At 38.5% G+C, this 23,245-nt stretch overlaps 1 protein-coding gene across 1 annotated transcript in view; it reads right to left on the bottom strand.

The window, feature by feature from the left end:
• Positions 1-2,630: 2,630 nt before the first annotated feature.
• TBC1D8 (TBC1 domain family member 8) overlaps positions 2,631-23,245 on the bottom strand; it is a gene marked incomplete in the record, with an annotated part of 2,215,010 nt that continues 2,194,395 nt past the window's right edge. Inside the window, 1 exon segment of the mRNA XM_044071089.1 lies at positions 2,631-4,963. Within this exon segment, the coding sequence (XP_043927024.1) occupies positions 4,535-4,963 (429 nt within the window).

Below are 23,245 nucleotides of genomic sequence, written 5' to 3'. Positions count from 1 at the left end.
TTCTGCTGAATAACCATCCTGAAAAAACTTTTATCAAATTCACATCTTCAGTTCTATCCAAGTGCATCTCCTGTGGCACACCTATTTGTGCTCTACATTTTTAATATAGATCAATACTCTGATTTTTGTATTTATCTGGAAGACCATTAATGTTTAAAGACAGCACAGAAAGTGTCATATACTTGAGAGATTATTCACACCTTTTATGTACAACAACTTTGTTAAATGTCTAGTTTCGGCTTTTGTGTTACATGCATATACTGTTTGGCAGGTTCATCTCGCCAACTCCATTTGAGCCCGTCACATCTTACAGAACATTTTGTTTTATTGAAAACCTTCAAACAAAAATACAAACACACCCAATGCCCCCTAAAACCTATCTTAATAACCACACATAAAAGTATGCACATCTTTAAATACTGAAGGTTTACCCTCCTATTAGGAACAAATGTTCCAAACTGACAGTGCTCATACAGACTTGAGATAACCTAAAATAAAGGTTATCCATGCTAAGATGCATGGTACAGCCTGTGGTTCTATTAAGTGCTTATAATTCTATTTGTTTGTATATGTGTTTTTACACATTTAAGGGGTCACTGTTTTTACATTTGTATGAAATGTTTTTTCAGTGGACTATGCATGTTTCTTTAATTCTTGTGATTTTAATTAATTGATCACTTTCATTGGTTAATTGATTTTTGAATAGATATATTTAAATAGCTCTGATGACCTGTTTTACTGTTTGTTCTGAAGAAGTCTTGCTGTGACGAAAGCGTTGAGTAAAGTCTTTTATACGGTAAGCTATTTACTTTCCAGTCTTTATTGACCATCAGTACCACTGTCTGTTGTTTCTTTCATGGTTTTTGGACCTTGGTTTCACGTTTTACCAGTCTTGTGCATCTTTCCCTCTCTCGAGCACTTTCCATTGAAACAATGGAAAAGCTTTCACTGGAACAGTCTCTGCAGTCTATTACCAAAAGAACAAGCCGCAGAATCTCCTCCTGTTTCACAGCCCACTTTCTGTTGCACAAACTTTTGTATTTCTTCCTTACCATGTACTTCATCAAAAGATGATATTGTTCATCCAGGGAAAATGTTTTAAAGACAGCTGGGTACAGCAGCTTGAGTCACATACCTGCTTCTCAACATTCCATGTATAATGGGATAAATTTACTCATCTTCTGCCTGGTGTACAATGAGTAGTCATTCTCCACAAACACTCTCCTGTCTCCCACTTTTAGTATTTTTTCCTTCTTTCAGTTTTATCAGAATCAACTCTGTCTGCTGGTAGGACTGCATCTTTACTATTAAAGGTCTAGGCTGTTTTCCCATATTGAGGTTTTAAGCACACACATGATGTGACTTTGGGTGAATTAAGAATACATTTAGATCTCACTCTAAAACCTTTTCTTTTGGGTTATGAGAATGGGATATCTGAAGATGTTAGGGATACAGTTGGTCTAATGGCAATAGGTAAAAAACTGATAACTTAAAACTGGAAGACAAGGGGTACCCAACAGGGAGAATATTTAGTTCAGGTGATAAAGAAACTGTAGGATGAGCAACAAAGAATAACAGAAAGTAAAGAGAATAGAGGAAGATGCTCACACAAGATGATGGACAAGATGGAAGTAGTAGTTTGATCAACATGAGGTGTGAGATTGGAAAAGAAGGGTATAAAGGAAAGACAAAGGAGATGGTTAGGAGAAATCAATGGGGGAAGGGTAGGAAAGAAATGGAATGGGTGCAAAATGGGATAGTGAATGGAATTGTAAATACTTTAAGTAGAGTAGGTTAGCAGATAACAAGAAAACAGAGGTAATTATTTAAAGGTGTACAATGACTGAACTCATGAACTATTTGTACCTCAAAAAGTATTGGCATTATTTAATGTTATAATGGAAAGGGATGGGAACTACAGATGGTGTAATTATTTGAATTGTAAGTCTTAGTTTTGGTCTGGACTGCCAGTATAATGGGAAAGTATATGTTGAATTTTTTTCCTGTCATCTACCGTCTGCTCAGAGGTGACATGTGCCTGACATACAAGGCCATGTCCAACCCGGAATTAATGGACATGCTCCACCTCAAAAAATCCAAATCCACCAAAACCACTAGAGCAAGCGACTTAAACCTTAGCACGGATATAAATAGGACGTGCTGGAGGGATAGATTTATCACTCAGAGACTCCCTATGCTGTGGAATAAAATCCCAGTCCATATGAGGCAGAGCACCTCGCTGGCTCTGTTCAAGAGAAATCTTGACCTGTGGATGGGAGATCGTAGGTTTACCCCGGGAATCATTTCTGTCACTGCTGGACAGAGGCACAACAAACTAATGGGCACAGTATTTTTTCATATAAGGGGTGGCGTAAGCCACAAAAATTTGGGCTAGGCTTATAAATGCCTTAGGGCAGATAGCCTAGTATAAACCTATGAACCTATGAACCTATAAGAATGTTTTGAAGTAAGATCACAATTGACTTGCACTAAACATTTACAGAACTGGTGTTTAAGTGGTTACACCTTTACCAAATCATAGTAAGGAAAGCATCAGTTACCAAGCTAATTCTTGACACGAACAAAAATTCCTCTTTTGTTATGATTACAGCATCCAAGTAATGTCAAAATACCAGTAGAAAATGTATTTATTGAAAAAGAAGCACAAAAGATTTTCACTGATGTCAAAAGCACATTCCATGTACACCTGACATTTGATTAAAGTTTACTCTGCAGTGATACACAAATCTTTATACAGTCAACAAACAGTTTTAAAACAGTTTCAATTACCAGCATTGAAACAATTATTTTGGCTCAGTTTCTCTCCAGAACTACAACAAACAGAAATGAGGAGCACTTTGAATCAGCTACCAAAAGCTTCTCTTTTAGTAGCAGCTTTTTTGTGTTGCAGTATCTTTACTTCCAATGTTAAACAGGCACAATGCAAAGCCATAGCCAGTATGCTGCTCCTTCTCTTGGCACCAGTCCTATGGTATGACAACCCCTTCCTGTATAAAACATGTCAGCAGCCATCAGCAAGGGCAGCTACTAAAATTCCATCAAAAATTTTTTTTATATATATATATATATATATATATATATATATATATATATATATATACATACATATAAATTATTTGACCAAATGACAAAACTCAGGGCAGACAGCAGCCAAAGTTCGGAAATGGGTTCTGCTCTCTACTGAAGTTGGCCTGGGGAGGACAGAATAAGGGACCTGAGGTCAGTTATCCTATATCATGGCATGTTTCAGTTGTAACGACTGCCTGTAAGAAATCTGGTGGAGACCAGGAGTCTTGCTGGTAACCTAATTAATGGGGGTACTGCAACATCAATGTACGTAACATTTCACAGTACTATGGGTTCTGACTGGCTATGCATACATGAAGGATTCCAGCTGCCATGTCCTTATTGCCCCAGGGAATCCCTTTCTCCATAGACACTACTAATTGGTTAAGCATGGTCAACTCCCAGAGGAGCCAGAAGGGGGACATCTGGCAATACTACTACATTGTGGTAATCAGCAAATGTAGGATCCAAAGTGTGCAGACATAACTGACAGGACAGTTAGAGGACTAAGCAGGGCAGACAGAGAAACACAGTTTTAAAAAAAAGGGAAATGTGATTATTTTTTGGCATAAATTAAAAGATGTGAGATGCACATGCCAAACTGTTAATACTTCAGTGTTTGTAAATGAGATACTACATGACAAATGTGAATTTCCTTTATCGCTCTGTGGAGTACAAAGATAAAATGGTTTGTTTAGCTATCCTGGGGAACCAAATAGAAGGAAGAGGAGTGATGAGACAGAACTGCCCTTATTTTCTGGGGAAGGGGCTGAGCATGTGTCATGAGATGCACAAACAACCTACAGTCCTCTATGGAGGCTAGAAATGGACAAAAGAATTTACATATATGGGTGTGGAGTGGGTGGGGCTATTTCATTCACAAAAGTTGAAGACAAGCCTTTGCACTGGCCTTTTGCAGGCATGCAAAGAGAATGGTAGGACTTAAAACAATTTACCCCTCTGTTGGCTGCCTAGATGATGGCTCTGCTCTCATCACATGAGTAGGAACAAGTTCGTATTTTTGGCTGCAGTGGAAGCTCAGTGTTGGTAAGCAAAGAGATGAAAACATTCAGAGAAAAAAAAAAATAACTGAGTGATCCCAAAACACAATACAGGCTGCGAAAAATACAACTGGCAGGAACACCTGAAACCACACACACTAGGCCTCGTCTTTACATTACACAATCACTACAAATAAGACAATTCACTTAGATTACTTTTTTGAATTCAAACAAGTGCTTTGGATGCAGGCGTACTTCCTGTACATTTTTTTTTGTTAATGGCAGAATTGAACAGTATTTGAAATTAATGGAGACTAGAGAAACATGACATGAAACTGCAGAATTGAATAAAGCAGAAACAAACAAGTTACAGTAATGCCTAGATAAAATCTGTAATGCTGAAGGCCTTGATTTCTGCTAATTTCAGTTTCATATCCATAATCCCATCACGTCTGTAGGACGGATCCTTTAGTTCTTAGATTATATTGATTTGATTTAGCATATTCAAGTTTTGCTTTTATATCCACTGTTTTTTCAAAAAAATTTACCAGTGACTGCTCAGTTAAAAGTGAAGCTAAGACATGTTCAAATGATACCATCCAGACAGACTCCAGAACTGGCAACTGCTGAGAATTTTTGCGCTCAGGCTTTCCATTATCTGAAAACACAGAATCCTGGTCAGAGTTTGATGCTTCTGAAGATACTTCATTTGAAATCTCTTCACAGACACTTCCTGAGCTGCTGAATCTCTGTCCCACCTCACCAATCTGAAGCAGGAGAGTACTGACAGTGGCAATTGATTGGTAGAGTTCATTTTCTTCCTGATCTTCATGAAACATGGTGTACAGTGTTTTACATAACTGAATGAACTCTCTCTGGAGAAGAAAATAAAAAAAAGTAACTTAACTAGGTTATTACACATTATATGCATTACATGCAGAAATTATTGTCAAAAATACAAAGTATGTTAACTAAAAGATGCAGAACATAACTGACTATTCATTCTGCACTGACAGATGTTATACAGTTTCAAGCAAGTGTCTTCTGAGCATAACATTTTCACAGTTCTCAGTCAGTGTCATGAATATAAACTGGAAGAGTTTTGAGACGTGTCAGACAAATACATTAGTACTTCATACACCTCTTACTGTTAATGGACAGACTAGTAATGACACATGAGCAAGTCAAGCATCTTCTAAGCTATGCGCACAAGTGTATTTACATGCAGGAAGATTAACCTAACCTCACAGTATTGGATATTTTTCCCATACTTGGTATTCTCCATTTAAAAAATATTCCATTCATAAAACTATCAATGTTCCACAAAGAAATTAATAAATACATGTGTACAGATCTCAGCTGGACAACGCTATTATTTTATGAATGCAATTACTTTTTTTTTTTTTGGAAATAGAAAATACCAACTATGGGGATCCATCAGATACTAAATTCATTACAAAACTGAGTCGTTCAGCCATCCATGTCTTACTCTATTTTTAACTATATGGTGAGGACCACAGCACGGTTGAAAATTCTACTATGGTTCTGACTGTTGCAATACAAGGGAAGACTATAACTGCAAGCAATTTGCACAAATCTTTATTGAACATAACATTAAAAAATTAAATGTATATATCGGTCTACTTTTTCTTATTGAAAGCTCATGCTTTTGAAAAGGAGAAGTACAAACCCATTTACACAAAAGTGCACTTTTGCGACTACTGGTTCACTGAACCGGTAATAAAAAAAAACAAAACAAAAACAAACAAAAAAAAACAAAACACTGCAGCACCAAAGCACACTACAGTTGGGATAAGAGAATATACCTGTTTCCCCATTGTAGTGCGATCTCGGAGATGTATATAAAGTAGCGAGTGTGTGGGGGGTGCTTGTCCACCTGCAGAAGTGACTTTTTTATAATTTTACCGGTTCAGTGAACTTGTAGTCACAAAACTGCACTTTCATGTAAATGGCTTCATACATTTTAAAAGCACGAGCTTTCAATGAGAAAAAGTAGACCCATATATATATATCTATATATCTATATATATATATATATATATATATATATCTATATCTATATCTATATCTATATATATATATATATATATATATATACACACACACACACACACACACACCATATTTCTTTTATTTTCATGCAGTATACAGTTTGGTACTTGTCACTCATTCTGGCACTACATAAAATGCTCAATTTCTGCTGTCCTTTAAATTTCACATTATTCTATATGTATTGCTACCAAAAATTCCATTTATTTCTATGTAACTTGCTCCTTCCCTTTTCTAAGGATCCCACTTCCAGTTCTTTAATTTTCTTTACAGTATTCAGTATTTTAGTTCCAGATGGTTTAGATTTTGATTTCCATTTTCTAGTAATTGCTTTTTCTTGCAGCCAATGGCATTTTTAACTTAGTAAGACCTTACTTTGTGTGGGCAATTCAGATCCTATATCAGCTCAGAAGAGTTGTTGCCTTAGTTACAACCATTGGCAACTCCAACATTTTTGACAAAGTATATTGTAGAGAATTTTTTAAATATTCCAGCTTACTGCATTCCCAAAAACATTCTCCCAATTACCACTTTCTCTCCCATTACATCTTCAGCATTTTTATCTACTCAAGGAAAAATTATCTGAAGTCTGCTTGCAGTACAAAAATACCTATTCAAACATTTCCAAGCAAAAATCCTAAATCTTCTAGGCTTTGTTGCATACATGGGAGACATACATAATGTCCCTCCCCTTTGTTGTTCCCTTGTAAACTGCTTATCTAATCTCTCCTTCCCAATCTTTTCTAACCACCTCTGATTCTTATGGTTACGGTGCAATATTTTATATGCCCCATTACACATTTTTCTAACAGTAGCTGCTGTTCTAGACTCAGCTGAATATTCTACAAGAGCAGGTCTTTCACTTGTGATTAACCTATCCCTTTCTTTTTGCCTATATTCTGATATCAATCAGCGGAAGGACAGGCAGTCTCTAGCTTGCAGTCCAAATGTCTTCTTGTTCTCATCCCATGCTATTACATTTCCGTCGTTAGTTATTTGCTCTCAATATCTTGGCTACTTTGCCAGTTTTCTCCAATAAATTCCAGCTCCTCTTCCTGACTTTGTTGTATACTGGAGCTGTACAGGTGCATTCCTATTGCTCCTTTGTATACTGCCTTTCCATTCTCTCTTGCCAATCTTTTCTAACCTCCTCTGACTGATTCTTACAGTTATGCACTATCTGGCATGCTCTACTAAAAAGCATCAACTTTTGTTCTACATTTAAATTAAATATTCCCAGAGCTGGTCTTTTATTTAACAATTACCAGTCCATTTCTCTTTGCTTATACTCATCAATCCCTGGCAGGGAAGGTAGTCTCTAACCTGTTTTGAAAACTGCTGCTTTGCCTCATCCCAGTCTATTACCTTCCCCTCTCTAGTTATCTGTTCCCAAAACATTGGTTCCTTTGCTACTTTTCTCCAGTAGATTCCAGTTCCCTTGTTACTTTCTATAGTCCTACTTGCATTCAACTCTATTGGTAAGATCTCCTTTCTCCAGTCTCATGTTGGCTTAGTTTGTAGAATACTTTCCGAATATAATATTCTGGAAGGTGGTTATTATCTTCAAGGAGTTTCATCCATAATCCATTTCTCTCCTTACTTCTCAAAATCCCATCCCTTTCCACATCGACTTACAACTTTCTGCATGTTTTATATATATATATATATATATATATATATATATATATATATATATATATATATATATATATATATTAGTTACGTAGCTGTTAACAAGTTTCTTCAAACTGGGTAATCCTAACCCATCTTGTTCTATGGGGGAAACATACATATCTCACTTAACTCTTGCCCCTTTCCCCTTCCAAATAAATTCCTTCAACTCTCAATAGTCAATAACTTCTCCTCTGGTAAATAAAAATACACCAAACCTGCACATAAAACTAATGGTACCTCTGGTAGATAAAAATACACCAAACCTGCACATAAAACTAATGGTACCTCTGGTAAATAAAAATACACCAAACCTGCACATAAAACTAATGGTACTACAAACACTCTTACTGCTTGTTATCTTGCTATCCAGTTTCTCAGTTTTAGTATCATCATTTTAGTCTCTTCCCATTCATCATTAGCTACCTACAATTCTTTTTAATCCATGCACTTAAATACTTCATCTTATTGTGTCCACATAAATACAGGAATTGCCTAATAAAGTCAAGTGTGGGATATAGTTTATTGCTATAGCCAATTTTTATCTTCATTTTCCATCCTGAAGAGACATAAATCTGTCTCAAAATATTCCACAAAACATTTATTTCTTTTTCTGGACTTATCAAGTACAAAATATCTGAGAATAAGGATAATTTTTCTTGATAACCATATCAGTTACACTTGTGAATGTCTGAGTCCCTTATTTTCATTGCTAATGGCTCTACACATAAATGAAATAAGGCAGGAGAACACATGGATGGGGCACAGGGCAGTGTACATGGTGAATGCCACATTGACCCAGAGGCCAACCCAAACATGAAACAGTCACTTGTGTGGCTGATGATGTGCAAACTGTACTTATGATGGCCATACTGTTGGGGCATATCGGTCAATCTACTGAACCAGCTGTGTTAGGCATTCTATGGTTGTCAACCAAGTGTCCAGCTGTTGTCTCATCTAACATGACTCCAACGAAGGCTCTGAATATCTGACATGCAAAATCTAGCCAAAGGTAATGTAGATAAGGCTTTTTACAAGCAGGTTTTGCAGGAAGTGGTACTGGATATCAATGCAGTGTGTGACCATAATAGGAATCTACACTGGCACAGGGAAACTGATGCATCATCTTCAGACCAAGAACAAGGGAACATCAACTTCCAAGATGGCTGCATACTGATCAACAGCTTAATTTTAGCTCTCCCAGCATTGAAACAAACTGTGAAACAGCAGTGCCACTGGAACTGGGTAAAACTGCTACTAGCTAGTAAGTACACTGCCTGGATGCCAGCAAAGAGGAGATTTGGAAAATCTGACAGAAAATCAACAGAAAAGTTGGAGAAATTGCTGTCCTGGAAGTATTCTGCAGCTGTTCAGCAAAAAGCAGTTTCTTAGCCTGTCCTTCCCCATTCATAACCCTTCATCCCAAACTTTCTTCTCTGCAAGGAATTCTATATACAAAGCAAATAAAAGTGAGGATAGAGGGCATCCCTGTGCTTCTGAGAATTTGCATTTCCTCCAACCATCTTGTAGGAAATCCCATTCTATCAAACCTAATAAATAATCCTGACTTCCAAGAAGGCTGCTCAATGCTCAACAGTTTAAATACAGTTCTCGCAGTGTGAAAAAAACAAAACAAAACAGGGAAATAAGAGCTAGTAATTCTGCCAGCTTCAGTAAAACTCATTTACTAGCTAATAAGTACACTGCCTGGATGCCAGCAAAGACAAAACTTATGGAAAAACACTGACTATGAAGAATCCTGCAGCTGTTCAGCAAAAAAAGCAGATCAAGTATTGGTAAAACAGATGGCTTCCAGTAATTTAGAGGAAACATAAATCTAATGTACTCAGTGCAGATTAAAATGAATTAAACTTCTGGGAGGGGATTAAGTGGGATGAGTTGATCCTTCCAAGAGAACTAGATGGTTTAGGATTACCTGATTTGAAGGGATTTTTTTTTTTTTTTTTTTTTTTAGAGATGCACAATTAAGGCTTATGTACATAATGCAAGCAGAAAGTTATAATTCAAAGTGGAAATATATGATTAAGAAACAGGGAGGGAATTTTGGATGCAGATCCTTAGAAAAACAGGTATACAGAACATTATATTCATAAGTAGAAAGTATTCAAAGAATTAACCAAACCAACATGCCGATAGGGATGACTGCAAGTAGGGGTATACTGAACAGGCAAGGGGGTGGCTGGAATTTACTGGAGAAAACTGGCAAAAGGACCAAGGCATTGGGAGCAAATAACTAGAGAGGGAAAGATAATAGAATGGGATGAGTGTTATAATTTTCTAGAACCGTTCTAGTATGTTGTTCTAGTTTTCATTTCAACCCTCCCCCCCTTAAACTCTCTCCCACTCCACTGTCTCATCCATAAACTGTTCTAACATTTCTAGTAATATACAACTTCTTGTCTCCTCCTATTCTCTACTCTCCAGTGATTTTCCACTCTATCTTCTGCACCAAGCTCCATATTCAAACTTATCATCACATTATCGGAGTAAATTATAGGCTAGGGTATCACCTCTTTTAACTTCCCTATCTATTCTTAACCAACTACCACATCTTTCTGATTAATCAGTATAGTCTGGGCCTCTCACCCTACCTTCCTTTATCAATCTAGTGTCCATCCACCTCACTGACTAAATTATTTTAAAAACCTTCCTTCCTTTCATCAAACTCCTCGTCCTAGGACCTAATTTTGTTTCATCTCTCCTTACAGTTACATTTCAGTCCAAAGTGCATACTACCCCCCCCCCCCCAGCCAAAAAAAAAGTTTCCTAATCTCTTCAACATCCACTTTAGGAGGGTTGTATATTGTCACTATCATGACTTTTATTCCTTCCAATACACTGTTAATACCTGCATACTTAACTTTCCTATCTTCCAACTTGTCTATCCACAACGGACGTGTTTTCTTCATTAATGCTGCCACACCTTTTCTTCTTCTTCTGATCCCCAAGTAGCTGAAGCTACTACCCTGATATCCTCTCTTCCTCAAATAATACAATTCATCTTACTTTAGATAAGTTTCCACTACAGCTAATATGTCCGCTTGTGTTCTTCTCATCCAACCCATCAGTCTTTCCCTCTTTACCTTATTCCACAAGCCACTGACAATCCATGCCTTAACATGTAAAATCTTTTCACCTGCCTGCATCATTCCTTTCATTTGGTCCTTCACTCATGCCCATCCCTCCAATATCCTTCACTTAACATTGCTTTACACTGCAGTCCTTTCCTCAATATTTCAACTAGCAGTTATCCTCACCTAGTGTTCCTCTGCCCCTCTGATCTAACCCCCTTTTACTTTAGCTACTATATACATACATATAAACAAAAACTGTCTACTCATCTAGTGATAACATTGTCCTTCTAGGGGAGTACATTTGCATCTGTACTATTGGTGCTGTCATAATTAAGTAGAATTGCTCACCAGCATTATTCTCTGATCAGAGTCATTACTACTCCCAGCATCAATCACCTGCCCAGTGGTTGCCTATTTTTCAAACATCCTATTTACCGTATGGTTTTTGCTGGTGTTTTGACGTAGTCCATTACCTCCCCTGCATCTGCAAATGACTTAACTGTCTCCTGGTAAAACCACTAAATATGCCAACTGCCATCGAAGGCCCTTCTCATTGTACACTTAAAAAAAAAAAAAACACACCTAACTGTATTATCACTTGTGACATACACAAACTGGTATTACACAAAAATAATCAAACCATATCAACAATTTCCCATTTACAAACATTATACATTACATATATAACTCTATACAATAAACTGAAACCAATGGTTTCTTTTGCCAATGGTTCTAAGTATAACACAAATAAAGAGGAGAGAGGGCACTCCTGCCTGGCTTCTCTGTTCAGAAAAAAACTCATCACAGATGAACCCTCCCACTTTGATTTTTGCCTCTGATCCTTCATATATCCTCCTAATTAACCTTATTGTTGCATCAGGAAATGCAAATTTGTCCATTGCCATATGCATAAAATTGGAGCTTACTCTAACAAAGCTTTCCCTGCATCAAGACTCACCAACAGCAGCAGTATTTCTTACATTCTGTTTTCCTTCTGGATTGTTGTCGTTCTATTAAGGTTGTCAAATATTTGCTTATCCTCCACAAAACCACACTGGCCCATATCTATCAATTTTGGTATCACCTTTGCCATTCTTTTAGCTGTTATAGACAAACACTGTTTAACCATGGTTTTAAATTGAAATGAACCTATATGAAGCAGGATCAGATGAGTCTTTTCCATCTTTACGCATTACAGCCACCATGGCTTTTTCCAGGATGTTAGTGCCTTCCTTCCTTCCTTTTAAAATACTGCTAAAGAAAACCTCCCAGATCTTTATCACTTTCTCCCAGCATAGCTTCTCAACTTCCATCAGAATGTCATCTGTTCCTGGAGACTTTCCTGCAGATTGATTATACATGATCATCTCAATCTCATTCCCTCCTTCTGTCTTAACTGTTAATTGTTGAGCCTCATCTAACTCCAACATTGGCATATACAAGTCTTTCATAAATATCTCCATTTGTGCTTTTTCTTCATTTTTACCAGTTATTCTACAAATTTTCATAAAATTTCTGAAATAACTAATACCCATATAGGATCTCTGGTTATTGTTCTTATAGGTTCCCTGAGTTTGGCAACAACCGTTTCTACTTGCTGTTGACTAAGTCACTGCAAAAGTTTTTGCACTGTAGAGTTATCAGAAAACAGTTGCTTAAGAGCAGTCTTTCTAATCTCATGTATATTATCCAGATACTCCCTTCATTTCTCTTTAGCACTCTACAATTGCACCTCCTCTTGATTCTCTTACATTCCTTTTATTCTGTAATACTTCAACCTTTGTCAACCCCTCTAAATAATTCTTAATTCTTAACCATTTCTCTCTCTTATTTCTACCCTAGTTTTATGCTCAGCAGTATTTTACCCTTCCCTGTGATGATACCTCAATACAAACAAAAAATGATTGACTGTTTCTGCTGTCATTCAATGGGGATCCAGTATCTGTCAGCCTGGGATTACACGGTCGACAGTCCTCAATGCTTTGCTAGAGATTATCTTCATCTGTCACCCCTGGGACCTAAGGCTCTTGCCACCCCATAGTGCCTTTTTTAGGCAATGTCACAAGAACAAAATTCCCAATGTAAAAATCTCCTCTAAAAACAACCTCAAGGTTATGCTGCCAAATGCTAGGAATATACACTAGAAACTGCACTCACTGGAAGCAGTCCTCATCTTGGAAGATGCTGAGATTTGTGCAGTCAGTGAGACATGGTTTAAGGCTGCGGACAGCACCCCATTTATACCAGGTTACATTTCCTTCCACACATTCAGACTACAAACTGAAGGCGTGAGAAGAAAGTGGTGTATCAATATTCATTAAAGATAAATACACCTTTAGATTGGTTAAACAGTACATTTCCTTTGAATTACTTCAGGTGCAATTGACTGTAGGTAAGGACCCTCTCTTGAGGTCAGTGTCAGTTACAGGACCCCCTCCATGAATCGAGACATTCAGCCTACTTGGATCTATTTCAGTCAATTAAGATACAACCAGTCTGGTTTTGGGTCACTTTAATCACCCATCCATTGACTGGGTAAATTGTGCCTGTTCTAACTCACTTGCCCAAAAGTTCTTGGACTTCATTAATTCCAATGCCCTGGACCAGCTGGTTGACACACTCACAAGGGGCTCAAACATCCCGAATCTGGTGCTCACCAACATGGGAGACTGCTGCACCACCCCTAGTGTGTGGCCTTCCCTGGTGAGATCTGACCACAAATCAGTCTCGTTAGAACCAACTGTAACACGAGACCCCAACTTAGCATCAACTAAACTAAAAAACTTATCCAAGGCCAATTACAACCTCTTATATGACAGCATAAACAGCTTCATAGCCTCTTCCCCCACTGATGGAACAGACACCTATGTTGAGTTATACACCAATGTTTTATATGAGCACCTGTACAACTGTATAGACCTTCTGCCATACCTGATAGAACCAAAGCAGTATCTTCAAGGAAAAACAAACATGCCTGGTTGACAACTGACATTAATAGGCTAAACAATAGGAGAAAGAAATGGCTGTCTAAAAGTAGGAAGGAGCGGTCTCCTCAACTTAAGCAAACAATCAACTTAAGCAAACAAGACTCCAGAGCTAACTACGAATCCAAATTAGCTTCCCTAACTAAGGGAAACCACAAGGCATTCTACAATTACATCCGTAACCTCAAAGGTAAGGGCCAGATTTGTGGTGAACACATAGCTAATGGTACTACACATACAGAACCTGTGGATATAACAAACCTGCTGGCTGACAGGTTCAGTAAAATCTTCACTCCCCTGTCCCCATCACATATAACCCAAAGCATCCTTAACACCTGTTACCCACCTAGTATCTTCAAGGAGCAGGTCTTAAACGTGCTCTCCAAGGCCAAAAACACAGCCTCTATGGAACCAGACAACAGCCTGGGCTGCGTTCTACATGAATTAAAACAGGAATTAGCATCACCATTGGGCACACTTTTCAATTACAGCCTAAGCACTGGCATCGCCCCACTGGAATGGAAAATGGCTACCGTCATCACTTTGCACAAAGGGGATGCATCCACAGACCCTGGGAACTATAGACCCATTAGCCTGACCAACCTCATCTGCAAGGCCAGGAACGAATCATCATGAACCTTATTAACCCACCCAGTTTGGCTTTGTCAAGGGATGATCATACCTGTTAAATTTGGTGGATTTCTTCTAGACAGTCACCAAAGCCCTAGATGAGGGGCAAATCTGTGTATACAGCCTACCTAGACTTAGCCAACGCCTTTGATACAATCTCCCACTCAGGCATCAGATAAACTCACCCAGTTGGGTATTAACGCACACACAGTGTCAGTAAACTGGCTCACTGATAGAACTCATACAGTCAAAATATGGGACACCAACTCCTCCAGCAGACCCGTAACCAGTTGTGTTCCATAAGGATCAGTTCCGGGACTCCTACTGTTCTGAATCTACATCTCCAAAGTACAGGCTAAAACTAAAGGACTGTGGCTGACAAAGTTTCTTGATGACTGCAAATTGGGGGAGATCATTGAAACCCATAGTGATGTCAACATCCTGAGAGAAGGTCTTATTGCAGACTAACGACTGATGCCAAAGTCATGGTTTTAACTTAATGCAAACAATGCATGATCATCCCCTTCAGCAAGAGTGATGTTCCTGCAAGTCTCCACATTAATAGCAATACCCCAACCACACATTCAGTGGTGAGTGATCGACAGCAACCTTAACTTCAATCACCATGTCTCCACAGTGGTAAGAAGGGCATTTTATATTGTTCATCTCATAAGTATGGGCATTGCTTCAAGAAAAAAAAAAAGCGGTGATAATAACCCTGCACTTTTTCCTAATCAGGCCAATAATACAGTACAATGCTTCCTTTGGTATGTTCCTTTCCAAACACCTGCAAGCAATTGGAGAGACCACAAAGGTTCCTTACAAGAAAATTCAGGGTCTTCAAGATCCATGTTATGTAGACAGACAGAAATCATTGTCACTTTACTGTGTCATACAGACTGCTCAGAGGCAACCTGTGTCTTTCATACAGAGCAATCTCTTACCCAGCTTTAATGGAAATGCTGCACATTCGCAAGTCAAATGACACATGGGTCACTGACTTAAGGACTTTAACCTGGTATGCAACAACAGAACTTGCTGGAGGGACAGTTGTCTCTCACAGAGGTTGTCCCACCTTTGGAACAAGCTTCCTATTCATGTTAAACAAAGCCCCTCACTGGCCCTATTTAAGCATAATTTGGACAACTGGACGGGTAACCAGAAATTCACCCTAGGGATTCAGCCTGTATCCTATCTGGACAGGGGCAATAGGTTTCATAGGTAGGTACTAGGCTATCGGCCCAAGGGCCTATGTAAGCCTAGCCAGCAAGGTACCACAGCTTACGCCACCCAAGAAAGTTATTTTCCTGTGCCACTGTCCAGCAGAGAGACAGAAGTGATCCCTGGGTGTATTTCCTATTTCCCATCCACTCATCAAGATTTTTCTGGAAGAGTGCTAATGAAGAACTTTGTTTGACATAGATAGGTAGCTTGTTTCAGAGTATAGGAAGTTTCTGGGACAGGAATCTATCCCTCCAGCATGTCCTGTTTGTTGTGGTGGCAAGGTTTAGGTCCCTAGAGCATGTAGCTTGCAGGGATTGGGATTTCTTTAGGTGTAGCATGTCCAACAGCTCTGGGTTTGACATAGCTTTATATGTTAGGCAGAGATCACCTCGGAGTAGGCGATATGCTACGGAGTAAAGCTGGAGTTTTTTGAGGCGGTCAGTGTAGGGCATTTGTTTGAGGCCAGTAATCCTCTTTGTGACGTAATTCTGTGGCCTTTCCAGCTGCTGCAGACGTCTTGTGAGGTACATTCCAACTGGGGCGTTGTACTCTATAATGGGTCTGAGTGATGAGTAGAGCGGAACAATGGCCTCTTTTTCCTGGATGAGAACCCTTTTATGATGAGGTGTGCCACGTAGAAGGACTTCCTGACTACTGTGGCAATGTGACTATCAAAGGAGAGACTACTGTCCACCTGGGTCCCAAGGTCTCTTATCACGCATTTGGTGTTAAGTAGATAGCTGCCTATGTGGCAGTTCATGGGTACAGAGTTTTTACCAAAGGGGATGACATTGCACTTTTTGGCATTGAGCTTGAGGCCATGGCTCTGACACCAGGCATCTGTCGCAGTGAGGCCCTTCTGTAGGATGTCCACATCATTTGGGGACTTGACTATGGCTCCTAGTTTGCAGTCATCTGCGAACTTAGTCAGCCAGAGGCCTTCTGTGTTAGCCTGTATTTCAGAGAAGTAGATAAACAGGAGAGGTCCCAGGACGGAACCCTGTGGCACTCCACTTGTCACTGCCTTGAGGTCAGATTTGCAATAGGTGCTTATTTTAGTATCTGATTGAACCAGACACCCCTGGGAACATGGGTTGAATTTGGCTAGACTTATAAGAGCCCTGGGGTCGTTACCCTAGTAACATCCTATGAACTTTCAATTTATTCCACTCACTACCTATAACTTATGGAGTACATTCTATCTTGCCTAATAAATAAATAAATAATTCCCACTACCCATTCCTTAAGTTTCTCTCTTTTAAACAGGTGGGTATGGTAGTGCCAGTGTTGCAGCTTTACTTTATAATCCTACATTTTTATTTTAGTATTATTGGCCCATGATCTGAAATAGTTATTAGATGCGTCAAGGTTCTCAATTAAATGTACATGTTTCTGTGAAATGTAATTTCTGTCTAGTCTAGCCTAGTTATTTTAGCCTATGGAATAAAATGTAAACTCTGAGTTCCTAGTACTGAATTCCATCTTCCATAACAAATGTTTTCAAAAATTTCTTCAGAAATATACCCTCTTTTATATTCTCCCTTCTGGGCCCCCCAGATGCATCCTCATTGCTGGAAATCAAATTCCAATCATCACTTAAAAAGTGATATTGCATGCTGAAGGCTATTTCTCCCAAATGTTTTTTAGCTCCACAATAGCAGCTTTTGGTGGAATATGAATACATGCCAGCATAATCCTTATCCCTTGCCAGTAACCCTTATATACCACAAATCTGCCTTTTTCCTCCATCTTCTGTCACTATTGGAGCTCCGCAAGCAATTAATACAAGTACTTCTCTTTTCTTTTGTCCCTGATATTCTGCTGAATAGCCATTCTGAAATCCTTTCTTTATCAAGTTCACATGCTCAGATCTTTCCAAATGTGTTTACTGTAGCATTACTATTGCACTCTGCATTTAACTATTCTTTCCTTTTTGGTCTGTACTTGTGAGGCCATTCAAATTCCATAATATACTGTCACCATTACAAGTTATTCCCAACTATTATATAACAGTTTTTTAAATGCCAGTTTCCATTTTCTGTGATACATGCACTCACTGATTGGCACGTTGATCCTTTATAAAGTTTTTCTTACCAACACTGGAACGTATGGCACATTTTACAATACTGTTTGTTTTAAAGAAATCCATCAAACAAACAAAAAAACACCCTCATAACGTTTTAACTTAATACAAACTCACACAACTATGTACATCTTCAAACAATGTTTAACACTCACACTAGAAATAATTGTCCCAGATAGGCAGCTGCAGACACATGCCTTAAACCAGCCTAAAGATGAGGTTATCCATGTTAAGACAAAATGTTATTGCCCGTGCTTCTACTTACACTAACTGATGTTTGTTCTTTATCTTTATTTCCCTCCTAAATGTGAAAAATTTGCATGTTATCAGAAAACATTAACTTTTAGCCTTGAAGAAACAGCATCCTGGCTTTTTTACTGCCCTATAATCAGTTTGTCTCCATGAAAATATAAGCAAAAAAAATATACTCCTCAGCTCCTGGCTCCTAAAGGAAAACTTTTCATTACATTCAGTGTTCTCTTGTTTACTTGTTTCCACTTAAAACATATTATTATATAAAGCCAAAGGCTTAATCCAAACATTTACCTATTCAAATATCAGCTCTACATAATTATGATATGTGCATTTTTGCACCCCATCCCCCACTTCAACAACCCAAGATTACATCCTATTAACTTAAACATGCTTTTGTCTAGCCTTTTTTATTCTTTGCAATGCCTACATTTCTTAATACAAGAAAGAAGTAAAAAAGGCATCTGTTTACTTTAGTATCTTCATCATATACAGGAACTAAAAATGCTTTACTATAACACATGTATATCATGAAAAGTTTGATATACTGTTAAGAATAAATTTTATTTATTTAGTCACCTTTTTCCATCCTCTTTCCCTTCCCTCAGTTTCCTTTCAAACATTAATGACAAAGTGAGGCAAATGCCTTACAGTTCCCCACAAGTTTAACCAAGTCAACAAAAGTCCAGTCTTTCCACTTTTTCTTATACAGCCATATTTCACAGATGCAATTTATGCTTGCAGCCTCACATTTTTTCACTAGTTTCTGTATTGGTGGTCTTCTGCCTGTTCATCTCCATCTCACAACCCAGACTCTGTTTCAGTTCCAAGCTGCCACAGATTCATCTAGTCAACTCCTGTGCTTTTCTCGGTCTCTCGAAAATTTTCCTTTGGAAAAGGTTTCACTGGCAAAGTCTCTCCATTTGCTTTATCAGAAGAATGATAGAGTTCTTCTGCCTGATGGCTCTCTTTTTTGATGGACAAATCTGTATTTCGTCCTTAGCCTGTTCTGCATCAGAAAATTACTCCGATCCTCCAGGAAAAATGTTCTAAAGACAGCTGGATACAGCAGCTTTAATCTCATACCTGCCTCTTGAAATGTCCTGATTACTGGAATAAATGGGTTTCTTTTCTGCTTGGTGTACAGTGATTCATTTTCCATAAAAGCTCTACTGACTCCAACTTCTAATACTCTCCGTTTCTTTCTGCCACAGTTTTGTCAGGATCAACTCTTTCTGCTGGTAGGTTTATATCTTTAATAATACAGGTCTTGGCTTTCTCATGGCTAGATGTGGTACATAACACAGTGTCATTTAACAATTCCTGCTGTACAATACCAGTCAGTCCAGCTGCTTATTTGTATCTTCATAAAATTAATGTACCTTTGGTACATCAGAAAATCTCAAATTTCCCCTACATGCTCTGTCCTCTAATTCTACCAGCTTTTTAAACATCTCTTCCTGAGCAGTCTCATACTCAACCAGCCTTTTCTTCATTTCAATCTCTGATTTTTGCAGTTTTATCAGATCATCTGAATATCTGTTTAAAGCTTTTTCCTTATTCCAGCCTTTTTTGAATTGTTACACTCCAGTGTTTCATTTATTTTAATCAGCTCTGAGCACATCTGACTTATTTGTTTCCACAAGATTACTGGAAGCCATGTCTTGCACTAAAGTTGGAATTTGAACAGCTTTTTTGCTGAGCAGCTGCAAGATTCTTCCCAGTACATGTTTTCTCTTCACCTTTCCTAGTTTATTTTCTTTTAGACTTTCTTAGTTTCTTGTTTGTTGGCATCCTTACAGTATACTTACTAGCCAGTAACTGAATTTACTACAAGTGGCAGAGTTCCTGACCCTTGTCTGTTTATTTTTTTCCCACTGGGAGAGCTGAAGTTACACTGTTGGTCAATGTACAGCCATCTTGGAGAATCCCTTCTCCTTGCCCACTTTGATCACAGGGAAGAAAGTGTTCTTCTGTCTAGTCTGAAATAAGAAACCTGGCCAGTGAACACTGCCATGTCCTCCACATTCAGTTTCTTTCCTGGTGTCCACAACACAATAAGCATCTTCTCCTTAGGGCTTGTGACTGAAATCACACTATTATCAGCTGGGACTTCTTAGCAGTCTACACATCTGGCTGCTACATATTCCTGTGGGCTGTCTCTGTCAGTAACTTGGACATAAGAAAGGTAAGTCCATTCCTCCAGCAGGGAGAACAGTAGCTACTTGACAGTCCCCTTTTCTCATACCTCTCCAGTATGCCTGATATCTTAATGTTTTTACACCAGGCTTTGTCTTTGGCATCCACAGCCCTGGGTTCTATACAATACAATATTTCTTCAGCAGTGGCCACCTGGGCTTTGAGCTCCTCATTTTCTGCCAAGTCTTTTATGACCATAGCATATTCATTCAGTCCTTTAGTCAATTCAACCAGCTTCTTCTCCTGCACTAATACATTTTCTATTGTCTTTTTTCACTTTGCAGTTCCTGCCAAATCACATCCAGTGTGACTTGCTCACTGCACAAATGTTCTTTCCCAACCATCTTTCCTCCTTCAGTAAGCTTTTTATCTCCTTTTCTCTTCTCCTTTGATTTTTTATGTCATTCAACTACTACCTTCAGTTCTTCCCTATCTGTTTCAATCTTCACTTTTGAGAAAGAGTATGGTTACATAAATTCCTCTGCTCACAGCACCATATAGCAACAGATGCGTCTTTGTCACCATACCCTCCACAGAGAGATATGGTAATTGAAAGGGCACCCTGAGTGTATGCCCCATACTCAGCCATGAGAAAGCAGCCAAGACCTATATTAGTACAGAAGGAATCATACCAGCAAAAAAGTTGATCCTGACAAAATTGTGGCAGAAGGGCAAACTACTGAAAACTTGGGAGAACAATGTTTTTAGAAAATAATTAAGAAGAGAAGCAAATTTATCACAACAATTGGGGAATGTCAAGAAGGATGTGTGGGATTCAAGCTGATGTATCCAGCTATCTTCACACTATTTTTCCAGGAGGATCAAAGACATTTTATTTTTTACAGACTAGGTTAGAGAGAAAATAAAAAATGTATCCATCAGAAAGTGAGCCAGCAGGCAGATGGGGACTCACTCTCATTCTTCTGACAGTGAAGTTCATAAAGAGACTTTGCCAGTGAAAAACATTTTACAATGATCCAAAGGAAAACGCTTTGGTACAAAAGGTTGCAGTACAACATGCTGTAGATATCGTCTTTGAGACCAACTATTAACACATGTCGCTCTGCCACAAAAAGAAGTCATGTACTCACCATAATGTTCCATCTGTGTTGTTAATCTTCATTCATCGTACTCAGTTCTGATCCTTGGAACTGGCCTGGCCGTTATACAGCTCACGCCAGCCAAAAACACTTGAGCTAAGACTGCCCACAGTACCCCTCTCCATACTACCTCAGATCGAGTTTGCAGCCATAGTAAAACATAAGAATCTGTTAAAACAGAGAGAAGCCATGTCCAAGTTCGAACCTAACAAGTTTCCAGAACAAGCGTCTGAGCCTCCAGGAAGTGTACATGAGGGAGGAGGAGGGTACAGTGTTAACGATGAATGAAGATCGACAACACAGATAGAATGTTATGGTGAGTACATAACTTCTCTATTAGATGTTGTCAATCTTCATTCATCCTTGACTTTCCACTGGAGACCATATGCAATTTGTAATGACTGATAAAGGTATGTGGAGTAGTCCACGGTGCGGCTGTACATATTTCATCCATGGAAACCTTGGAGTGGAAAACGGCTCACGTGGCTATTGATTGGCATAATGCACTCTCACGGGCACAGGTAATGGAGTTGTGACTGTAAATGAAGGTAACACAGTCTCAGCCATTTAGACAAAGTAACTTTTGAGACAGTTTCCCAAAGTTGGACCAGAAAAGGATACAAATAGCTGGTCTGATTTTCTTGATTCTTTAAACCTGCTGAGGTAAAATTGTAACCGTCTGTTGACATCCAGCAAATGCAATATTCACCCCTGTTGGAAACACTGGGGAAGAACATGGGCAAATCAATAGTTTGAATAATACTAGATTCTGAGACCACCTTAGGGAGAAAGGAAGGGTTAGTACTTAGTGAAACTCTATCCTTATGAAAAACCAGATATGGGGGGTTTTGAACATATTGCTTGAATTTCAGGAACTCTTCTGGCAGAGGTACTTATTAGAAAAAACAGTTTTCCATGAGAGGAATTTTAGGTGGCAAGTCGGTTCAAAGTGGGGGGGCACCAAAAAACAAGACCAAAGTCAGATCCCATGGAGCTATAGGATATTTAAATGGAGGTTTTAATAAAACCCCTTTAAGGAACACTTTGCATAAGCAGTGAGAAATTAATGAATGGGTCCTTGAAGGCATTGTGGAAGTTAGAAATGGCCAATAATTGAACCTTTATTGTGAAAGCAGAAGCTGCTCCATCAAAAAAGGTAGCTAAAAATTGAAAAACTTTATCAGCTACTGCGGATAAGGGACTGAGGTCATTATCACATACCTAACTCAAAAATCTCTTCCATTTGCCAAGGTAGAGTTTCCTGGTGTATGGTCTATGGGAGGCCAGTAGAATTCTTTGAACTGAGGAAGGCAAGCTATTCTGCCTGGCGACTAATGGAACTTGAGGAACTAAGCTGTAAGCTTAAGATTCTGAAGGATGGGATGCACCAGTCCCTGCGGGTGACACTGCAGATCTGGAACTAGGTCCAGAATCCATGGAGAGTAAATTAAGTGAGGCCATAGGAAGGGGAACCAGATCTGTCAGGGCCAGAAGGGTGCAATGAGGATCACTTTGCTTCTTAACCTGTGAGCTTTTTTCAAAAAGAGGGGAATGAGAGGGAAAGGGGGTGTAGAGAAGATCAGAAGGCCAACTGAGAAGAGGAGAGTCTCTTGGGGATGCTTGGGGGGGGGAATTAGGGAAAAGTAGCTGCTGCACTTGTTCTTTATGGATGATGCAAAGAGGTCACAGCAATATATATATAAAATTTTATATATATATATATATATATATATATATATATATATATATAGTTTTATATATATATATATATATATATATATATATATATATATATATATATATAGTTTTATATATATTAGTTATATATATTAGTTTTATATATATAGTT

This window comes from Protopterus annectens, chromosome 5.part0, assembly GCF_019279795.1.
Source record: "Protopterus annectens isolate FY-2018-M chromosome 5.part0, PAN1.0, whole genome shotgun sequence".
In the NCBI taxonomy this organism is placed as follows: domain Eukaryota; kingdom Metazoa; phylum Chordata; order Ceratodontiformes; family Protopteridae; genus Protopterus; species Protopterus annectens.
This window is presented reverse-complemented; position numbering and strand designations above follow the sequence as displayed.